Source organism: Argiope bruennichi, chromosome 10 (assembly GCF_947563725.1).
Source record: "Argiope bruennichi chromosome 10, qqArgBrue1.1, whole genome shotgun sequence".
NCBI lineage: Eukaryota > Metazoa > Arthropoda > Arachnida > Araneae > Araneidae > Argiope > Argiope bruennichi.
This window is the reverse complement of record NC_079160.1, coordinates 13586861-13603177: the sequence shown is the minus strand read 5'-3', so window position 1 is coordinate 13603177 and position 16317 is coordinate 13586861. Positions and strand designations below refer to the sequence as shown.

Below are 16317 nucleotides of genomic sequence, written 5' to 3'. Positions count from 1 at the left end.
AAATTATTTTCTGCAACTTGGTATTTATGGTTTCTTCAGCAAATTATTAAATTCAAATTTTCATATTCATACAACTCATATTAGCCTTGCAACGTTCCTGTCATTGTTCTATGCATATCCTACTTTCTTTTCCGGCTTCCTAAAATTTGAATTTGAAACAGAAGTGATAAAACTTCAATCAATAAAAAAAAAATGCTTTAACTGAAATTAAACATGTTTGTAAAAACGGCGAATGCAGAAAATAGAATTGTTCAAAAATGATGGCTTGTGTGTACTACAGAATAATTTTTTTTTTTTTTAAATATGCAATTTCTCAAAGGATTATTCAAAGAAAATTTTTGATTAATCATACAATTCATTTTAATTTTCTAACCAATTTTAAATAAAAATTATTGTTTCAGCTTGTATATTTAATCTTTATTTATATGTATAATAGTTGATTTATTTAATTTGCACCTATGGTATACCAGACTTTGTCGCTATATTCCTCACTGTTTATATTCAAGTTCAAATTTTTAATTCGAACTTATGTTAATACGATGACAACACGTTGATGAAAACTAATTTTTTCACATTGACGCGCTCGTGCAGATTAAATTTTCTTTTTTATTTTTTGAGAATTTTATTGTTGAAAAAATGGTTAAAATTTATTTTTAAAAATTCGTAAAAAATCGAAATTTAATGTTGAGGTTAATGCATTGCTATCAATAAAAAGACGATTATTTGAGCTTTAACTTGCGTCAAAAATTAAAGTTCCGCTGTAATATTTTCGGAAATTATAGCGGAAAAAGGCCGAAATTTTGCTTAATTTGTAATTAAAATTCCATTAAAAAATTGTAAAAAAAATCGCACCGAGATGCACATCACCGGCCTCCAAGTCATACGCGTGCTACACTTGGTAGCTGTAGGTAAAACGTTCTGACCTGTAGAGCGTTTAGAAGTCTTATGTGCACTACAGAATAATTTTCATTATTTATAAAGTCTTACAGAATTATTGAAAATAAATTTCACGGATTCAGTGAAAAAATCAGATTTCAGTTTTATTTTTAAAAGGATATAAACGCAATAATATTTTATTGTTTTTCTGTTCATAAATATATTTAAAAATGTAGAAGTTTTATGAAGTTTGAATTTTAAACAATCCTTTGGTCCTAAGGAATCATATTCTGCAAGATATTCTTGCCACTCCAATTTTTTAAAAAATAAACGTTTTTATTTTCTGCGTTCAAATCTGACCGATTTATTAAGTTTTAAATATTGCAATATTAGAACAATCAATATTTTCATATTTTAGGGCCAATCACCCTTGAGAAACTCTGGGAGATGATTGGCTTCTTTGAGACGGTCAATGATATGTTTGATAATCAACTCTTTTTATAAAATAATGATGTTGAAATTTTCAAAAATCGGTCATCTTTAATGATTGATTTAGTTGATTGGAGTGCAACTTTTTTTTGATTGAAAAGATTATATTTTAAGCTTCAACTTGATGCAAAAAATCAATTTGAACTATAATATTTTCGGAAATTATAACGAAAAAAACGTCCATTTCGCTTAATTTTTAATTATAATTCAATTTTTTTAATGATGTCAATGCTTTAATCTATTAAATTTCGATCTTTAACAAATTTTTAAAGAAATATTTTAATTATATTTTTCAACAATATAATTCGCACAAAATAAAAATAAAATTTAATCGGCCCGAGCATGTAAGTGAGAAAAAAATAGCTTTAATCAACACGTTGCCATCACACTAACAGAAGTTTCAATTAAAAAATAAATTAACTATTACTGCAAATTAAATATATAAATGTAATTTTTAGCATATGTCTGTATGAAGTGAAAAGAAATTCGAAATATAATACGTTCTAAGTAGTAAATGTAGGAAATGTTTTCTATGATCATTTACAATGTCTATATTATTAATTCAATAAAAGAGTTAAAGGCAAACGTGGTTTAATATACGTAGCATAATCACTCGAACCAGCATCCATCAGCTAATTTGGGGCATATATCTGCTGACAAAATGTTCTAAATGAGCAGAATAATTGTATTTTTATAACTTGAGTCAATAAATGCTCCGCTGAATTACGAATTTTAAATTTTCATAGTTCCTCTGCTTTTTGAATAATATTTAACAAAATATTCCTCAAAAAACATTTAAAACAAATTATTGAACTTAAATCAATCACTAAAACTGACTAATTTATATAATTTGAATATTACTCATCAATAAAAACTGGCAATTTTAAATCCCTTCATCGACCGCCTCAAAGAAGATACGAAAATCTTCTGTCAGAGTTTCTCGACAGTGAATAGCCTATGATTATGAGAATGCTGATTGTTCAAATATTCTTGAATAAAAACTTATAAAATGGGCCAGATTTAATCGCAGAAAAAAGAAATGTTTATTCTTTTAAAGTAGATATTTCAAGAGAATTTCGCCGAATGATTACTCAGGACAAAAGGACTGTATGAAATTTAAACTTTTTCTTAAGTATAATTACCGACTGAAAACAAATAAAATATTTTATTTATGATTTAAATATTTGAAAAGAAATTAAAAACTGAAGTTTAGGATGAAACAGATAAATTTTTGTTAAATCATTTTTAAGATATTATATAAATTACGAAAATTATTCTGCAGCGCACGTACTACTTCAAAGCTGAACGACTATGCTTTCAATTTTTTTTAATAAAAAAACATGGTTGGTTTCAGTAAAAAAAATGTTTTCATGTTAATTGCAGTTTAACATTTCCACTCTGTTTTAAAGTTTAAAATGTTTGGCACTGGCAGAAATAGAGACAAGTAGTACAATGAACAGAACTGTTTGAACAGCCAAAATAATATTATGATTGAACTATATAATTTTCAAAATCTAAAGCAGAAAATATTTCGCAAAAAAAAAAGAAAATCTATTCTGAAGCCTTGTTTCCTAAAATATTACGTAAGCATTTTAGCGAGCATTAATACCAGCCAACCGGCTGGTCCCCATAGGTGGCTAGTAATTAGTTTTTAAATATAATCATTTAAAATAACAAAATATTTTTGAATAAGATTAACAATAAATATTATTAAAATAAGCTGGAATATAATTTTTTTTGAAACTGTATAGAAATGAAATGAATTGCAGATGCTTATTTCCTGCAACATTCCTTTAACTGCGAACATCTAACAGTAAAAAAAAAGAAAAAAAGAAGAAAAAAAACGCGATTTATTGCCAATATTTTTTTAACAAAATTTGGGTATCAGGAATAAATTTAGTTTAAAACGTAATTAGATATTGCTATTTCAACATTTTGAAGCTCAGTTGACGCATGCAAACTGACTAAGAAAGAAGCAGATATTTAAAGTCGAGGCAAAAAGGATTCACAACATGCATATCTTGGAGAGGATTTTGCACCTAAAGAACTTACCTTTAGAAGCGATTTCTTTAGGAGATGTCATTTAATTTTTCTTGAATGAATTAAAATTTTTAATTTTGAAATTTCTTTTTGAATGAATTGGCAAGATCTCAAATTATTCCATGGATTCCTTACAGTTTATTAGATTAGAGGTTTATAAATGGTTTCAATTACATTAGTCATTTTGGTGTCATCCTGCTCTAAAAATGTTTCTAATGAATGTTAATTATGAATTGTATAGAACACTTCACATTCTTTCATATTTCATTCAATTGAATGTGTATAATATTTCCTTATTATATTATAAGATATTTTTTTTTGTAATTGATGAAGTATTCATTTTTTTAGGATGATGTTTCAATGATCGAACCTACTCCACCGCCACAACCTACTCCATCGCCACAACCTACTCCACCGCCACAACCTACTCCACCGCCACAACCTACTCCACCGCCACAACCTACTCCACCGCCACAACCTACTCCACCGCCACAACCTACTCCACCAACCGCACAACCTAGTCCTAGACCACGACCAGCAAGAGCTCCACGAAGGAGAGTTCGACAATTTCCACTTGTTCCAACTGCAACATATGATGGACCGGTGAGTTTACTGTTTGTTGAATTCGTATTTCATAGTATCACTGCCGAAATGAAGACAAGTCATTCACCTTTTATTCACAAAAACTTAACTAGAGAAAAATCAAGAAAATTCGTTAGAATTTTAAGAATATTTGTTCTATATAAAGCAGATTATCTGTATGAGTGAGTGAATCTGCAGTTTTTGTCCAACCTAGACGAAATTTGGCTCATGTTATCTTTAGCAATTGTCAAGTTCAAAAATTAAAATTTGAGTTAGTTAAAAATTGCAGTTCGATTTTACTTATGTGATTTCTGACAAAAATACTTCAAATATTTGTTAACAAATATTATAAAATTTATATTTTGGGTTAATCACCTTAGACGATCAGCTGTTTTCCAGACATATTGGTTATGTTTAAATTCAGTTCAATCGTTTGGATATAGCTTCATGTCCCTGATTTTGTCAAATTCAGATATTAAAACCATACCTTGTCGTTTTAACGTTTTGTGTTCATAGTGTTTATTTTTTAATGGAGCCAAATACCATGATATTATAATGCTATTTGAGGATTCCATATTCGCATGTTTCTCTTGTAAATTTCTGGATTTATAACTTCACTCTTTTTAATCAGTCTTGTATAGTTTTCTAAAATTCTTTCTTTAGTTTTCAGTAAAAGAAAATTCCCACTATTATATTTGATAAAATGATAAATACTCTTTGATTTTTAAGACAGTAATGTAAGCTATGTTGGAAATCAAATAAAAAATGCATTTTAAAATATCGAAATTTCAGAGAATTTTCATGACTAGCAAATTTGCATCAATTAAGGAAAAGTTTTATTAAATTTTGAAATTGTGTAGAATTTATTTTTGTGCAATAATATTATTGAAAGTGGTTTCGAAGAAACGGCAAAGTTTAGTTTAATTTCTAATGAATAAGATTTATAATTTTTTGAAGAAAATCACTCTAAATTGCAAATTTTCACCTACAAAAGATTTGCGTGGTACACTTTGTCTCCGAGGACAAATGGTTAGTTCACTTACTCTCTCTCACTCCATATTTTTTTAATGGACATTTCCTTTTGCTTCCGAATTTAACTACAGAATTCAGCATTATTTTAACTTTGGAATACGTCGAATGTAGGCAACATTTTTCTGTTAACAGTTACAGTGAAACGCTAAGAACATTTTTATTCTTTCATATTGTGTTCAATCATTTAATTTTGCAAAGTCTTTTTTTAAAAATATGGTTTTAAGATTTTGTAGATATTTAACTTTGAATTAATTGCTTTTACTATTGAATTTCATATGTACGAAATGAGATATATAAATTTTCATTGTTTTATTACATTGTTTGCTGTTTTATTATTTGAATTGCATCTGCAAAGAAGTCCGTAACTAATTTTCTAAAAAGTTCTTATAAAAGCATTACGAAATTTTGTGTATAAGTACTTTTCAATCGAAGAAAAAAAGGTTTGGTTCTTGTATTAAAATACAAATTTTGGGACAAATGTAATGAAGGGATATAATATCACTAGGAAGTGAATAGATACATAGTTAAAATTATATGGATGCAAATGATTAAAAGAAAATTTGAAATTTCATCTCCTTTTTTTCAAATAATTTTAAGTGCATAGGAACGGTCACTCACTCAAAACTGAAAAAAAAAGTTTAAACCAAATCGTATAAATCTGAATTTAGAGCACGAGTTTAGAAGAATTCACAGTTTCTGAGAAAGTGATCCACCTTGCATTATTCTGGTGTCGTTCATTTTACAATAAAAAAAAAATATCATTCGAAATGGATTAGCATACAGAGGTTGGACAAAATAAGGGAAACATCTTGAAAAATTGACAAAATATATTTTAATATGGTGTAGGACCACCTTTTTGAGGCAATTACAGCCTCAATTCTCCGAGGTAATGATTGTGAATGGTTTCCAAAAGAATTTTAGCCTATTCTTCAGTTAAAACACCTAATTCTTTTAGAGACGATGGCGGAGGAAATCCACTTATTGCTTGACTCTCTAAAATCGACCATACGACCATAAATGCTCTCTGTTGAGATCTGGGGGTTGTGGTTGCCACATGAGATGCTCAACTTTATTAGAATGTTCCTCGTGCCATTGTTTAACAATTCTAGCTGTATGGATTGGTGCATTATCATCTTGAAAGATGGCGTTCCCTTCCAGAAACAGTTCTTGAACCATGGGATGAACTTGGTCACCCTAAATTCCTAGGTCTCGGCTGTTAATTCTTCCATGAAGGGAAATCATTGGCCCATAGGATTTCCAAGAAATGGCATTCCAGATCATCAAAGAATCTCCGCCATGTTTAACAGTTGGGAAAAGGCAGTCTGAATGAAATGCTTCTTTCGGCTGTCCCCAAATGTACATTCGGCCGGAGGTTGGAAATAGAGTAAACGATGATTCGTCAGAAAATTACATTTTCCCACTGCTCGAGGGACCAGTTCTAGAGGCTTCTACATCACTCTAAACGCTTTGAAGCATTTGTCTTTGAGAGTAGGGGCTTTCTAATTGCAGATCTTCCGTCGAATCCAGATTTTTGTAGCTTCCGACGAACAGTTTTCGTGGAAACTGGGTTCTTGCAGGTGTTCATTGAGCTCTGCAGTAATTTTAGGTGCCGTGGTCTTGCGATCCTCTCTAGCAATTCGATTTAGAGACCGACGGTCACTCGGAGACAACTTCGATTTTTGGCCAGATCTGTGCATTGCTCAGGACGTTTTTCCTTCTTTTTCAACAGCAGTCATTACTTTTGAGGCAGTACTTCTTGAAACGCCAAGCATTCGGGAAGTTTGTTACACTAGCGTCTGCCATACGAGCACCAACAATTTGACCTTTTTGAAGTCCGAGAGGTCTGCCATTTTTAGAAGGTTATAACCTCTTTTCAAAAATTTCTGTAAAAAAACAGTTATCTTAAATAAACATATCAAATAACGAAAATAATAAAACTAAAAAACATTGAAATATGTCAAGTTTTGATTGTTTATAACATGTTCAAAGATTATGATGCCAAAATGTTAGGTAATTCCATTATTTTGCCCAACCCTTGTGTAACATTAAAATACAGATAAAAAATATATTATATCGTGAAAAAAATAAAATCGAATTTCCTGCAACACTAATAATAGAATGCAACATATCGCAAGTAAATGACTTCAACCTTATGAACTTTGCTTTTTTTCCCCCATGAAATCGTTGCGTCTACAAAAAACCTTTTAAAAATGTTAAAAATTGGAATAAAAATTATACTTTAATAAATTAATCATGGATATTTGTTATCAGTGAATGGTGTATAAATAGTTCTGAAATTTGGAAAAATATAGTGCAAATAATATACTTAATTTATTAGTGAAGCTATAATTGTTTTTTGGCATTAAAAAAATCCTCTTTTTTTTTCTCTTACTATAAAAAACATGCAGACACCTTCGAATAGCAATATTTTTTCAAAATTTCATTACATACAATAAAATTACAAACTTTGAAATTTTCTAATGTTTCATTTGTTACAGTGATCAAAATTCCGCAGTTGCTTTCGAAGTTCCTGCGAGACTCAATGAATGAATGAATAAAATTTTGATCATTTCATTGTATCGATTGTTTTAAGTAAATGGAAGTAAACCCTGAGTTATGACGGCCGGGTCGCTGGATTCGTAGGAGAACGCCTTGTTAAAATTTGTTGATTGCTGCCAAGTATTTTAATAGATCTCGTAGACCGCTCAGTAAAAAGTCCGCATAGAAATGAGCTGATGGAATTTAAATTTGGTTGTATATACAACATTCCACTGCACGATAAAGCAAATATTGATTTTTTAACGATATATTATTGCATTTTTTTTAGTTATCGTTTCCCAAAGTGACGTCCTTGATTTTGGGATCAAAGAAACGGTTACTCCTTGCATTTCCCTAAGAATGAATTTAAATATTCATTTTTATTGTAGAAAATTAGATAAAAGTTGAATGCAAATTAGAAAATATAAATTTATTATCCCCAATTCAAGCACTAAAAAGTCCCATTTAGATTGGATCTACATCATTTCGTTGGTTGTAATATATTTTGTATGATTTTTTTTTTTTTTAAAAATCTGTGCTAAACTTATGATTGTTTTTCAGCCCAATAACGATGCGGCGATCGAAGAAAGGATCCAGGAACGTCTCCGGCGTTTGGCGGCCAAGGACCGCCTCGACGACCTCTTCGAGAGGATCCGAGACGCCAACCCGGAGGTAAGAGTCACCAGGGCTTTATTCGATAGAAGAATCAAGGACCTGGTAGGCGATCAGAGCCGTGCCGAGCTCGGCATCAATTTAGATGCAATTCCGGCAGCGGATTCCCCCGAAGAGTATTTGGTGCTCTGCCGATATGCCTTGGCCCGTGATGTGGCTCTCTGTGCAAAACGGAGGCAAATCGCGGACCGGGACATATCGGTAGCCATCGAACACCTTTGGGTGGCTTAGATCATTAACAACAACTTTCTGCCTGTCGGAATGAGCACTAGTTCCTCTGAATTTTAAATTCATTTATTTACATTATAAGCAAAAACTTTTAATTTGGCTTAATTTATTAAATATCTTTTTACTTAATTTTATATTAACTTGATTTGGCTTATTTTTTCTCAATTTCTTTCATTATTCTTTATTTTTTTATATCAAAATTGTTTTGCATTTCATTCGAAATTCTTGTCAATTTTGTTTTCTATTTCGGAGGGCTAGCGGCCGGCTCTCGCGCTTGTTTTGGTTGCGGAGAGATAATGCGGTTATTGCGGAGAGATTACTCTGCGAATCGGATTGTCCTTTGGTTCTTCTATTGGAGACGGCTCTGGTGACTTATTTTATGTTTTTATATTTTTAGAAATTTCCTCTGTATTAGTACCATTGCTCAATTTACATGTATGGATCCCAAAATTGCTTCACCGCATTTTTATAAAAATCATCTAGAAAGATGCATGCCCGAAACGGATCTTCTTAATAGTAGCCATCGCAGCAACTTGCATTTTCATTATAAACTGGGGGTGGTTCAGAAGAGCACGAAAAAACATCGTTCATTTTGTTTGTCATGTTCATGAAAATAATAACCTCTCTAAACTCTGAGAAAATTACGAGAGTGAACGATTTAAAAGTACAAACGTCTTATAAGACAAGATTCTGTTCGGAAAGTTTCTGCAGGAGGAAGAGTGCAGGTTGACGCTTCATGTCGGGTGTCATACGAAGGGTTGGAAGCGAATCCCTCGTCTCTATTGCCAATATTTGATGAAATTTATTTCCTGATATCTTTCATACACCAAACATATTAATTAAAAACATTCTGTAATGTTCATTTCTCCCGTATCATTCAATAAAAATACGATTTGAATACCGTCTTATTGATATAGAATGATTGAAAGAATTTTCTAGGCTTCTTTATCCAGCTTACTTGAAGTCAGTAATTACATTTTCTAATCGGCGATTTAAAAAAAATGTATCGTGAGAAAATGTCAGGAGAAAATATTTAATCAACGTATTTCTATTGATGTAACTTTCGGCATTTTATCCTTTATTAAAAGTAGAAATATTTAATCATCGAAAAATGGCAAAATCTATTGCAGATGTTCCTAAACTATTCTAGATTTTCAGAGCAACAATTGGGCCTGTGCGAGGTTGGTAATTTCCAAGTATTACAGTTTACTTTTTTTTGCTATTTAAAACATGATGAATATCATTCAACTTCCCCTCATTTGAATTTTGATCTTTATTTCAACAAATAATACGAATATCGACTTTTCTCAAAATTTCTTAATTGGCATATTCATTTTCTTCCGATTCGCACCACATGCTAATACATTCTGTGAAATGTTCCAAAGTAAAGTGATATTGATTTGACAATTACATTTATTTCATTATTATAATGAAAATACTCTAAAAATTGGAATCAAATTTAAATCATTACCTCAAAGGTACCATGTTTGCATGAAATCGCAAAAGATACAGAAAATAGTAAAGCGTTTAATAAATTTATTTAAAATACAACTTAAGGCCTAAGATCTGAATCAGTTGAATACCAATTTCATTTGGAACGAAAAAAGATAACACCAGTAAAACTGTTAAATCTGCTGTTACTTGTTCGCTTGTTAAATTTCCTAACTATTTGAAATAATAAAGTTCCAATGTATTCAATAAGAAAATGGGTAACGTTGATCTGTTCGTCATTAATAAATCATTCCCAGAATAAACTGCTTCAAAGAGATTAAATTTACAATCTCTGAAAGGTTTACAGATGTGTATACCATAGCATTGTTTTCATTCAAATCAATTGTTATCAAGCCATTAAAAGGTATTTGTGATGAAGGATATTTAGAAGCTGATGATAAGTTTCTAACTCTTCAATATTCGAATAAGCATGGTATTTAATGTTTAAAAATATTGTTGCGAATTTTTAAAACGAGTGTTTAAGCAGACATTATGCGCCTGGAATCTGAGGAGCATAACCGAATAGTATGGGGTATTGAGATAAAAGTAAAAAATTCGAAACATTATCGAATTGAAATTTAAATTTTACTTTCTATGGCAGGATTTTTTTGTAGGAAAATATTTTTCTTTAAGATGTAGATTTTTCAGTTCTTTGTAGTCCCTCTAATTTTGTCCCTAATATCAAAATAAAAATGCATTTTGAATTTTTAGAACGAATGATTTCATAGATTTGAGATAAAACTAATTTTAGCATACCGAATTTGCTTTTAAATGTTTAAAGTTTGTGACCACATAATTTGAGAAATTATTCAAATATTTGAGTTTACACTGGAATATTAAATTATACAATTTGTGAAGTGTTTCTTTGGAAAGTGGAAAATGAATCCTCTATAAATTTTTTTTTCAAGTGTTCAATGCTTAGTGAAATTCTGCTGTATATTTTATGCATGTGTTTTTTAACCCCTTGCCAACGAACTTCTTGTCATATTCAGGGATACAAATTTCGCAATTTGTCACAAATTCGTATTTACTTGAAACGTCTTTAAATATTAATTTTTATTTCAAACTTCTTTCAAATTTTTAAATAAGATATATAAATCATTGTTTTCTAAATTTCGGTTTCTGCCCATGGATGCAATATGAAAATTTACTAAAAAATGGCTTCTTTCTCGTTTTTTTAAGCTTAGAGGGCTTTAAATTTGTATTGAAGTTGGAGTAGGTGGCAAGGGGTTTAAAGGATGGCAAATATTCTATTCAGAAGGAAAATGAAAATGTAATTTGAGACTTCCAAAGTATTTTTCGAACAAAACGTAATTTTTTTTTAAATCCTTAATAAATCTCAAAATTAAAATTTAAATCCTAATTTTTAAAAAAAAATCTATTTTATCTAATGAAATAAAGGACGTCCCGTGATTGAATGATTAATTTGCATTGGACTCTAATTTCTTACTGATTTAAATGCGTTTGAACACACTTGAAATTAGAAGTTGAACATAGGTATGCTTATAAACTTAATTGTTCAAAACGATTTATATTCGAGTCTTTTCCAAAATTAAACAACAGCAAAAAAAAAAAAAAAAAAACGTTGTTAAAAATTTGAAATGATTAAAATTTTATTTCCATCCGATAATACTTAAAATATATTTAAAAAAAAACATAACTTGGAGTCTCAAATTATTTGGTCAAAGAATTCGTTTATTATAAAATCATGAATATTGAATATTTTTAGTTAAGTACCATTTTATTCTTAAAATGTAAATCTGATTTATCATTTGTTTGTTGCATCATCAAGAAAGTGGTGATTTATATGTAATGCAAATACACTTGTGCGCAAATTTGAGAACGTAATGGGTAATTTATCTTAATGTAAGTGGAAGGTATAAAGAATTAATATTGCTCTGCTAATCAAGTGACGTTACTAGTATCTAGCAATCAATGAGAAAAATAAAGATGCAGCTCTCTTCTGTCATATATGCCAAAATAACCAGAACAAATAAGTCTTTTGAAAGAAAGCCTTAACATTGAATGTTATATAGAACAGAAATGCAAACAATGCTTTTCCAAGAAAATAATTGGACTCAAACGCGCCTCTCGCACAAATTAAAAAAAAAATCAAGATGAATCCGGAGGTCAAATCTTATTTGAAGAACAGACTGCTCACAATCACAAGCACTTGCCTTAATTTTAAACAAAGGCAAATTAAGCACTTGCCTTAAGTTTCATGCTAGTAACATCATTTCTCGTCTGGCAAGGAAAGGAGGGTGTCGAGGTTTGGAATGAGAAATAAAAATCTCATGCTGTCTTTCATGTAGCTAAAAGGACTTTGGTTGAGCATTTCCACTTCCGTGAATGGACCTACAAATACGGAATTATTGTTGTTTTTATGTTCCCCTCTATGACTATCGGTATTGGAAGATAGGCATGGGGCAATAACAAATCTTCATGTCACTCAGTATTGGTCATCATCAAACAGAAGGTTGTTCTGCCGGAAGAATGGACTTTTCAGCCGAGCGCAGGATTGGAAACGTATCTACCAGTCCGTGCTCTTTCCTCTCTGACTATCAAATTTCCAAAATATGCATGAGGAAAAAACAAATCTTCACACGTCCTTTCACAGCATTGCTCATCATCAAACAGAAGGTTGTTCTTCCGAAAGAATGGACTGCTCAGCCGAGCTCAGGATTGGAAACGTATCTACCAGTCAGTGCTCTTTCCTCTTTGACTATCAAATTTCCAAAATATGCATGAGAAAAAAAACAAATCTTCAGACGTCCTTTCACAGCATTGCTCATCATCAAACAGAAGGTTGTTCTTCCGAAAGAATGGACTGCTCAGCCGAGCTCAGGATTGGAAACGTATCTACCAGTCCGTGCTCTTTCCTCTTTGACTGTCGAATTTCCAAGATAGGCATGAGGAAAAAACAAATCTTCACTTCCTGTCACAGCATTGCTTATAATCAAACAGAAGGTTGTTCTTCCGAAAGAATGGACTGCTCAACTGAGCGCAGGATTGGAAACGTATCTACCACTCCGTGCTATTTCCTCTTTGACTATCATATTTCCAAGATAGGCATGAGGGAATACACCACCGATGTTTAAATAAAGTACACATTTGGTAAAAGGATAAAAGGTTGAAAGGAGAGAAGCGATTGCCTCGCATCATGGACTTGAAAACTTCGAAAATTGCGGACGTTAAAAAAAAAAAAAAAAAAAACCTTGTGGGGGAAAACTGTAGAAATATTATGGATTGTGAAAGAAACTTTTTGTCCATGCCTTTAAGTTCCAGTCTCTTCCATGCGTCTCCAAGAACTTTGAAAATGAATCCTGGTGCTGTAGCGAACGAACATTCACTTGCCACCCTTATTATTATTCCTCATCTTCATGCTCACGGATGTTTATTTTCTATAAAAGAACTGTTGTAACCAAGAACGCTGTTGGAAATGTTTCTAATTTGTATTTGTCCATTTAGAGGCTTGATCATTGAGAAACTTTTTTCATAGAGTACTTCGTCCATTTACTACCATGGAAAAAAAAAAAACAATATTCAATCTTGGTAGTAGTAAATTTTTTTCAGAAAATTAAAAAAAAAAATGTTTTCTTGTGATTACGTCGAATTTCTTACTGCCATATTTTGGGTACATGAAGACTGCGATAATTTGTATAATGAACGAAATCTTCATGTTATGGATCAACAATTCAGTTCGCATTAATATACGATCATACAAGGTGAAATTCATCAAAGAATGCTTCGTGTCATGTATAATCTGTACTCAATGAGCAAAGAAAATTTATTAAAAATTTAAATTTTGAAGAATTTGAAAAAATTTCAAATTTATTAAAAATTTGAAAAAGTAATCATGAAAAAAGTAAATATTCACTGTTTTTAAACGAAAGATTCACCACTTTATCGCTAATCTTGTAGAACTGAGAAGAATTTCATTGAAAATAATAATAATAAAAAAAACAATAAAAAAAAACAGGACTTTAAAGCAGTGTTGTTTTTTTTATACAACCATGGCTGAAGTGCTTAATATTTCTAATTATGGGACGTGTTTCACTAAATCGCGAACGCATAGGATACTTTTAAGAGAAAAAATTATTTTAATGGTACCATACATCGTTCTTAAATCTTTGCGCACAAGTGTATTTCGTAAGTACATAATTAATAAATGTGTCTAAACTTCATGAATGTTTAATTTTATATGAAATATATATAAATTGTTCATTTATTTTTTGTCGACTGTAACTTTGAAAAATGATAAAAAAAAAAAAAATGTCGAAAAAATAAATGTTGAATGGAGAAAAAAAAGTTGAATTTTGGAAAAAAAAATTATAATAAATTAAAAAAAAAATGAAAAATTAAAGAAAAATATTTAAAAAAATGCGAAAAATTAAAGGAAAAAAAAAATGAAAAAAATATGAAAAAAAAATGTAAAAAAAATGAAAAAATAATAGGAAAAAAAATGTAAAAAAAAAGGAGAAAAAAAATGTAAAAAAAGAAGGGGAAAAAATATGAAAAAAAATGAAAAAAAAAGGAAAAAAATATGAAAAAAAATGTAAAAAAAAAGGGAAAAAAAATATGAAAAAAAAAGGAAAAAAATATCAAAAAAATGTAAAAAAAAGGAAAAAAAATTTAAAAAAAATAAAGAAAAAAAAATGAAAATGAAAAAAAACTAAGAGAAAAGAAAAAATAAATAAAGGAAAAAAAAAAGAATTAAAAAAAAACAAAACTGCTTTTTTATTTGTTTTGTATCTTTAAATATGTATTTAATTATGTGTTAAATATGTATTTTTCTTTGCGGATGTTTATGTGATTCATGGAAAAAAATGTAGTAAATATAGACTATTTAACGTCCTTCTATCAGAATAATTGCCATTCCTTTTTTACTTAATTTTTGCTATTTACAATGAAATATTTTTGTTATATTCGGTGAAGATAATTAAATTTCTTCTAATTTAATCTTTGAGAGAGTGTGAACAGCCATCTGACCTTATTTCAAACGAATTCTTGTTTAGCACGTTTTGTTGAAATTGTAACACTTGCCTCAACTGTTAAAATGATTTTTTAATTCAAAAATACTTGAAACACGGCTAATATTACAATTTTATATGCTCATTGTACTATAAAAGTAAATTCTTCATAAAATCCTTCGTTCATAGTAAACTGAACTAAAAGTGTATAAATTTGGAACATTCGAAATCATATTAGCCGATTAAAATATTAGTTTTTAATTTAAACTTCTTTACTATAAATTTTCTCTTCCAATGAAAAACGTTCTCTCTTCAATACCTAATTACTTAATTTTGACTAATTTAACATTGTAAAAATGGCAAAGATATAAATATCGGGTATTCAGCAGTGTATAGGGTTTAAGAATTCTTTACTCTTAGCAAATAAGATATACTCCTGATTGTAACTTATTTTCTATAATATACGAATGGCTCTCATCGTATTGAAAACGAAAGAAAACTTCTTCTTGGAATAGTAATCGAATCGAAAGAATTCTGAAAGCGTAAAAATTATTCTTTGTTGATATCAGAATTTTCGGTTCTCCTGGTGAACATTAAAAACCCAAGATTCTATACTGTTTCAAAACTGTGCAAAGATTGTATCTAGTCGCTGATGTTTTGAATTGAATGTGTAAAAATTCTGTATGGAGAACTTTCACCAGTTATCATTTGTACAACTTTTAAATGTGATGGTCTTGAATATATTATGCAAAAATATTATTAAATCTTTATTATAAATATTTTTTTGACTGAGTTGCAGAAAGTCATGATATTCCAGTGTAAATGTGGTTATAAAATATAGGTTTTTACGATGCGATTAATAACGGAAAGCAATATAGTTTATCAACTATAGATATTTACAGGCTTGGTAAATTTAATATTTATATATATAATTTAATGATAATTGTCGATACGAATTTTCATCTTTTTATCTCAATACTCCAACCTTCTTCGTGGAAAGGAAGTTGGTTTCGGTGGAGGCCATAATAACAATGTGGAAGCGAATTGCTTCCATTCTGTGACAGGTTGAATAACTTAAATGAAAAGTGGGCAGGTGAACAAAGCTGTAATATGGATTATTTTGTTGTGTCAGTGTCCAATTTGTTGCAGAGTAGTGTCATTTTGATTACTCTGAATGCTAATACATGATGCATTTGTTCATTTTTATGGTTTTTTAAAAAAATCTAAAATTATTGAAACGAATAATTCAATTACTAGGCTTCATTTTGCTCTCATCGGTCTACAGTTAGTAGCAATTGGATTTGTATATTAACGTTGATATTTTATACCAACTTTTTATAAAAGTTCAATATAAGATGAATGAAAACAATGCTGGTTGTCTGGAAATATTGGGAGTTAA

The 16317-nt window shown here is 30.0% G+C and overlaps 1 protein-coding gene across 1 annotated transcript in view; it reads left to right on the top strand.

Moving 5' to 3' along the window:
* Positions 1-8460, top strand: part of LOC129989265 (proline-rich protein 12-like) — a 31913-nt gene extending 23453 nt beyond the window's left edge. Inside the window, exons 10-11 of the mRNA XM_056097671.1 lie at positions 3754-4008; positions 8119-8460. Of these exons, the coding sequence (XP_055953646.1) occupies positions 3754-4008; positions 8119-8460 (597 nt within the window). The remainder of the gene's footprint in view (positions 1-3753; positions 4009-8118) is intronic.
* Positions 8461-16317: the final 7857 nt, after the last annotated feature.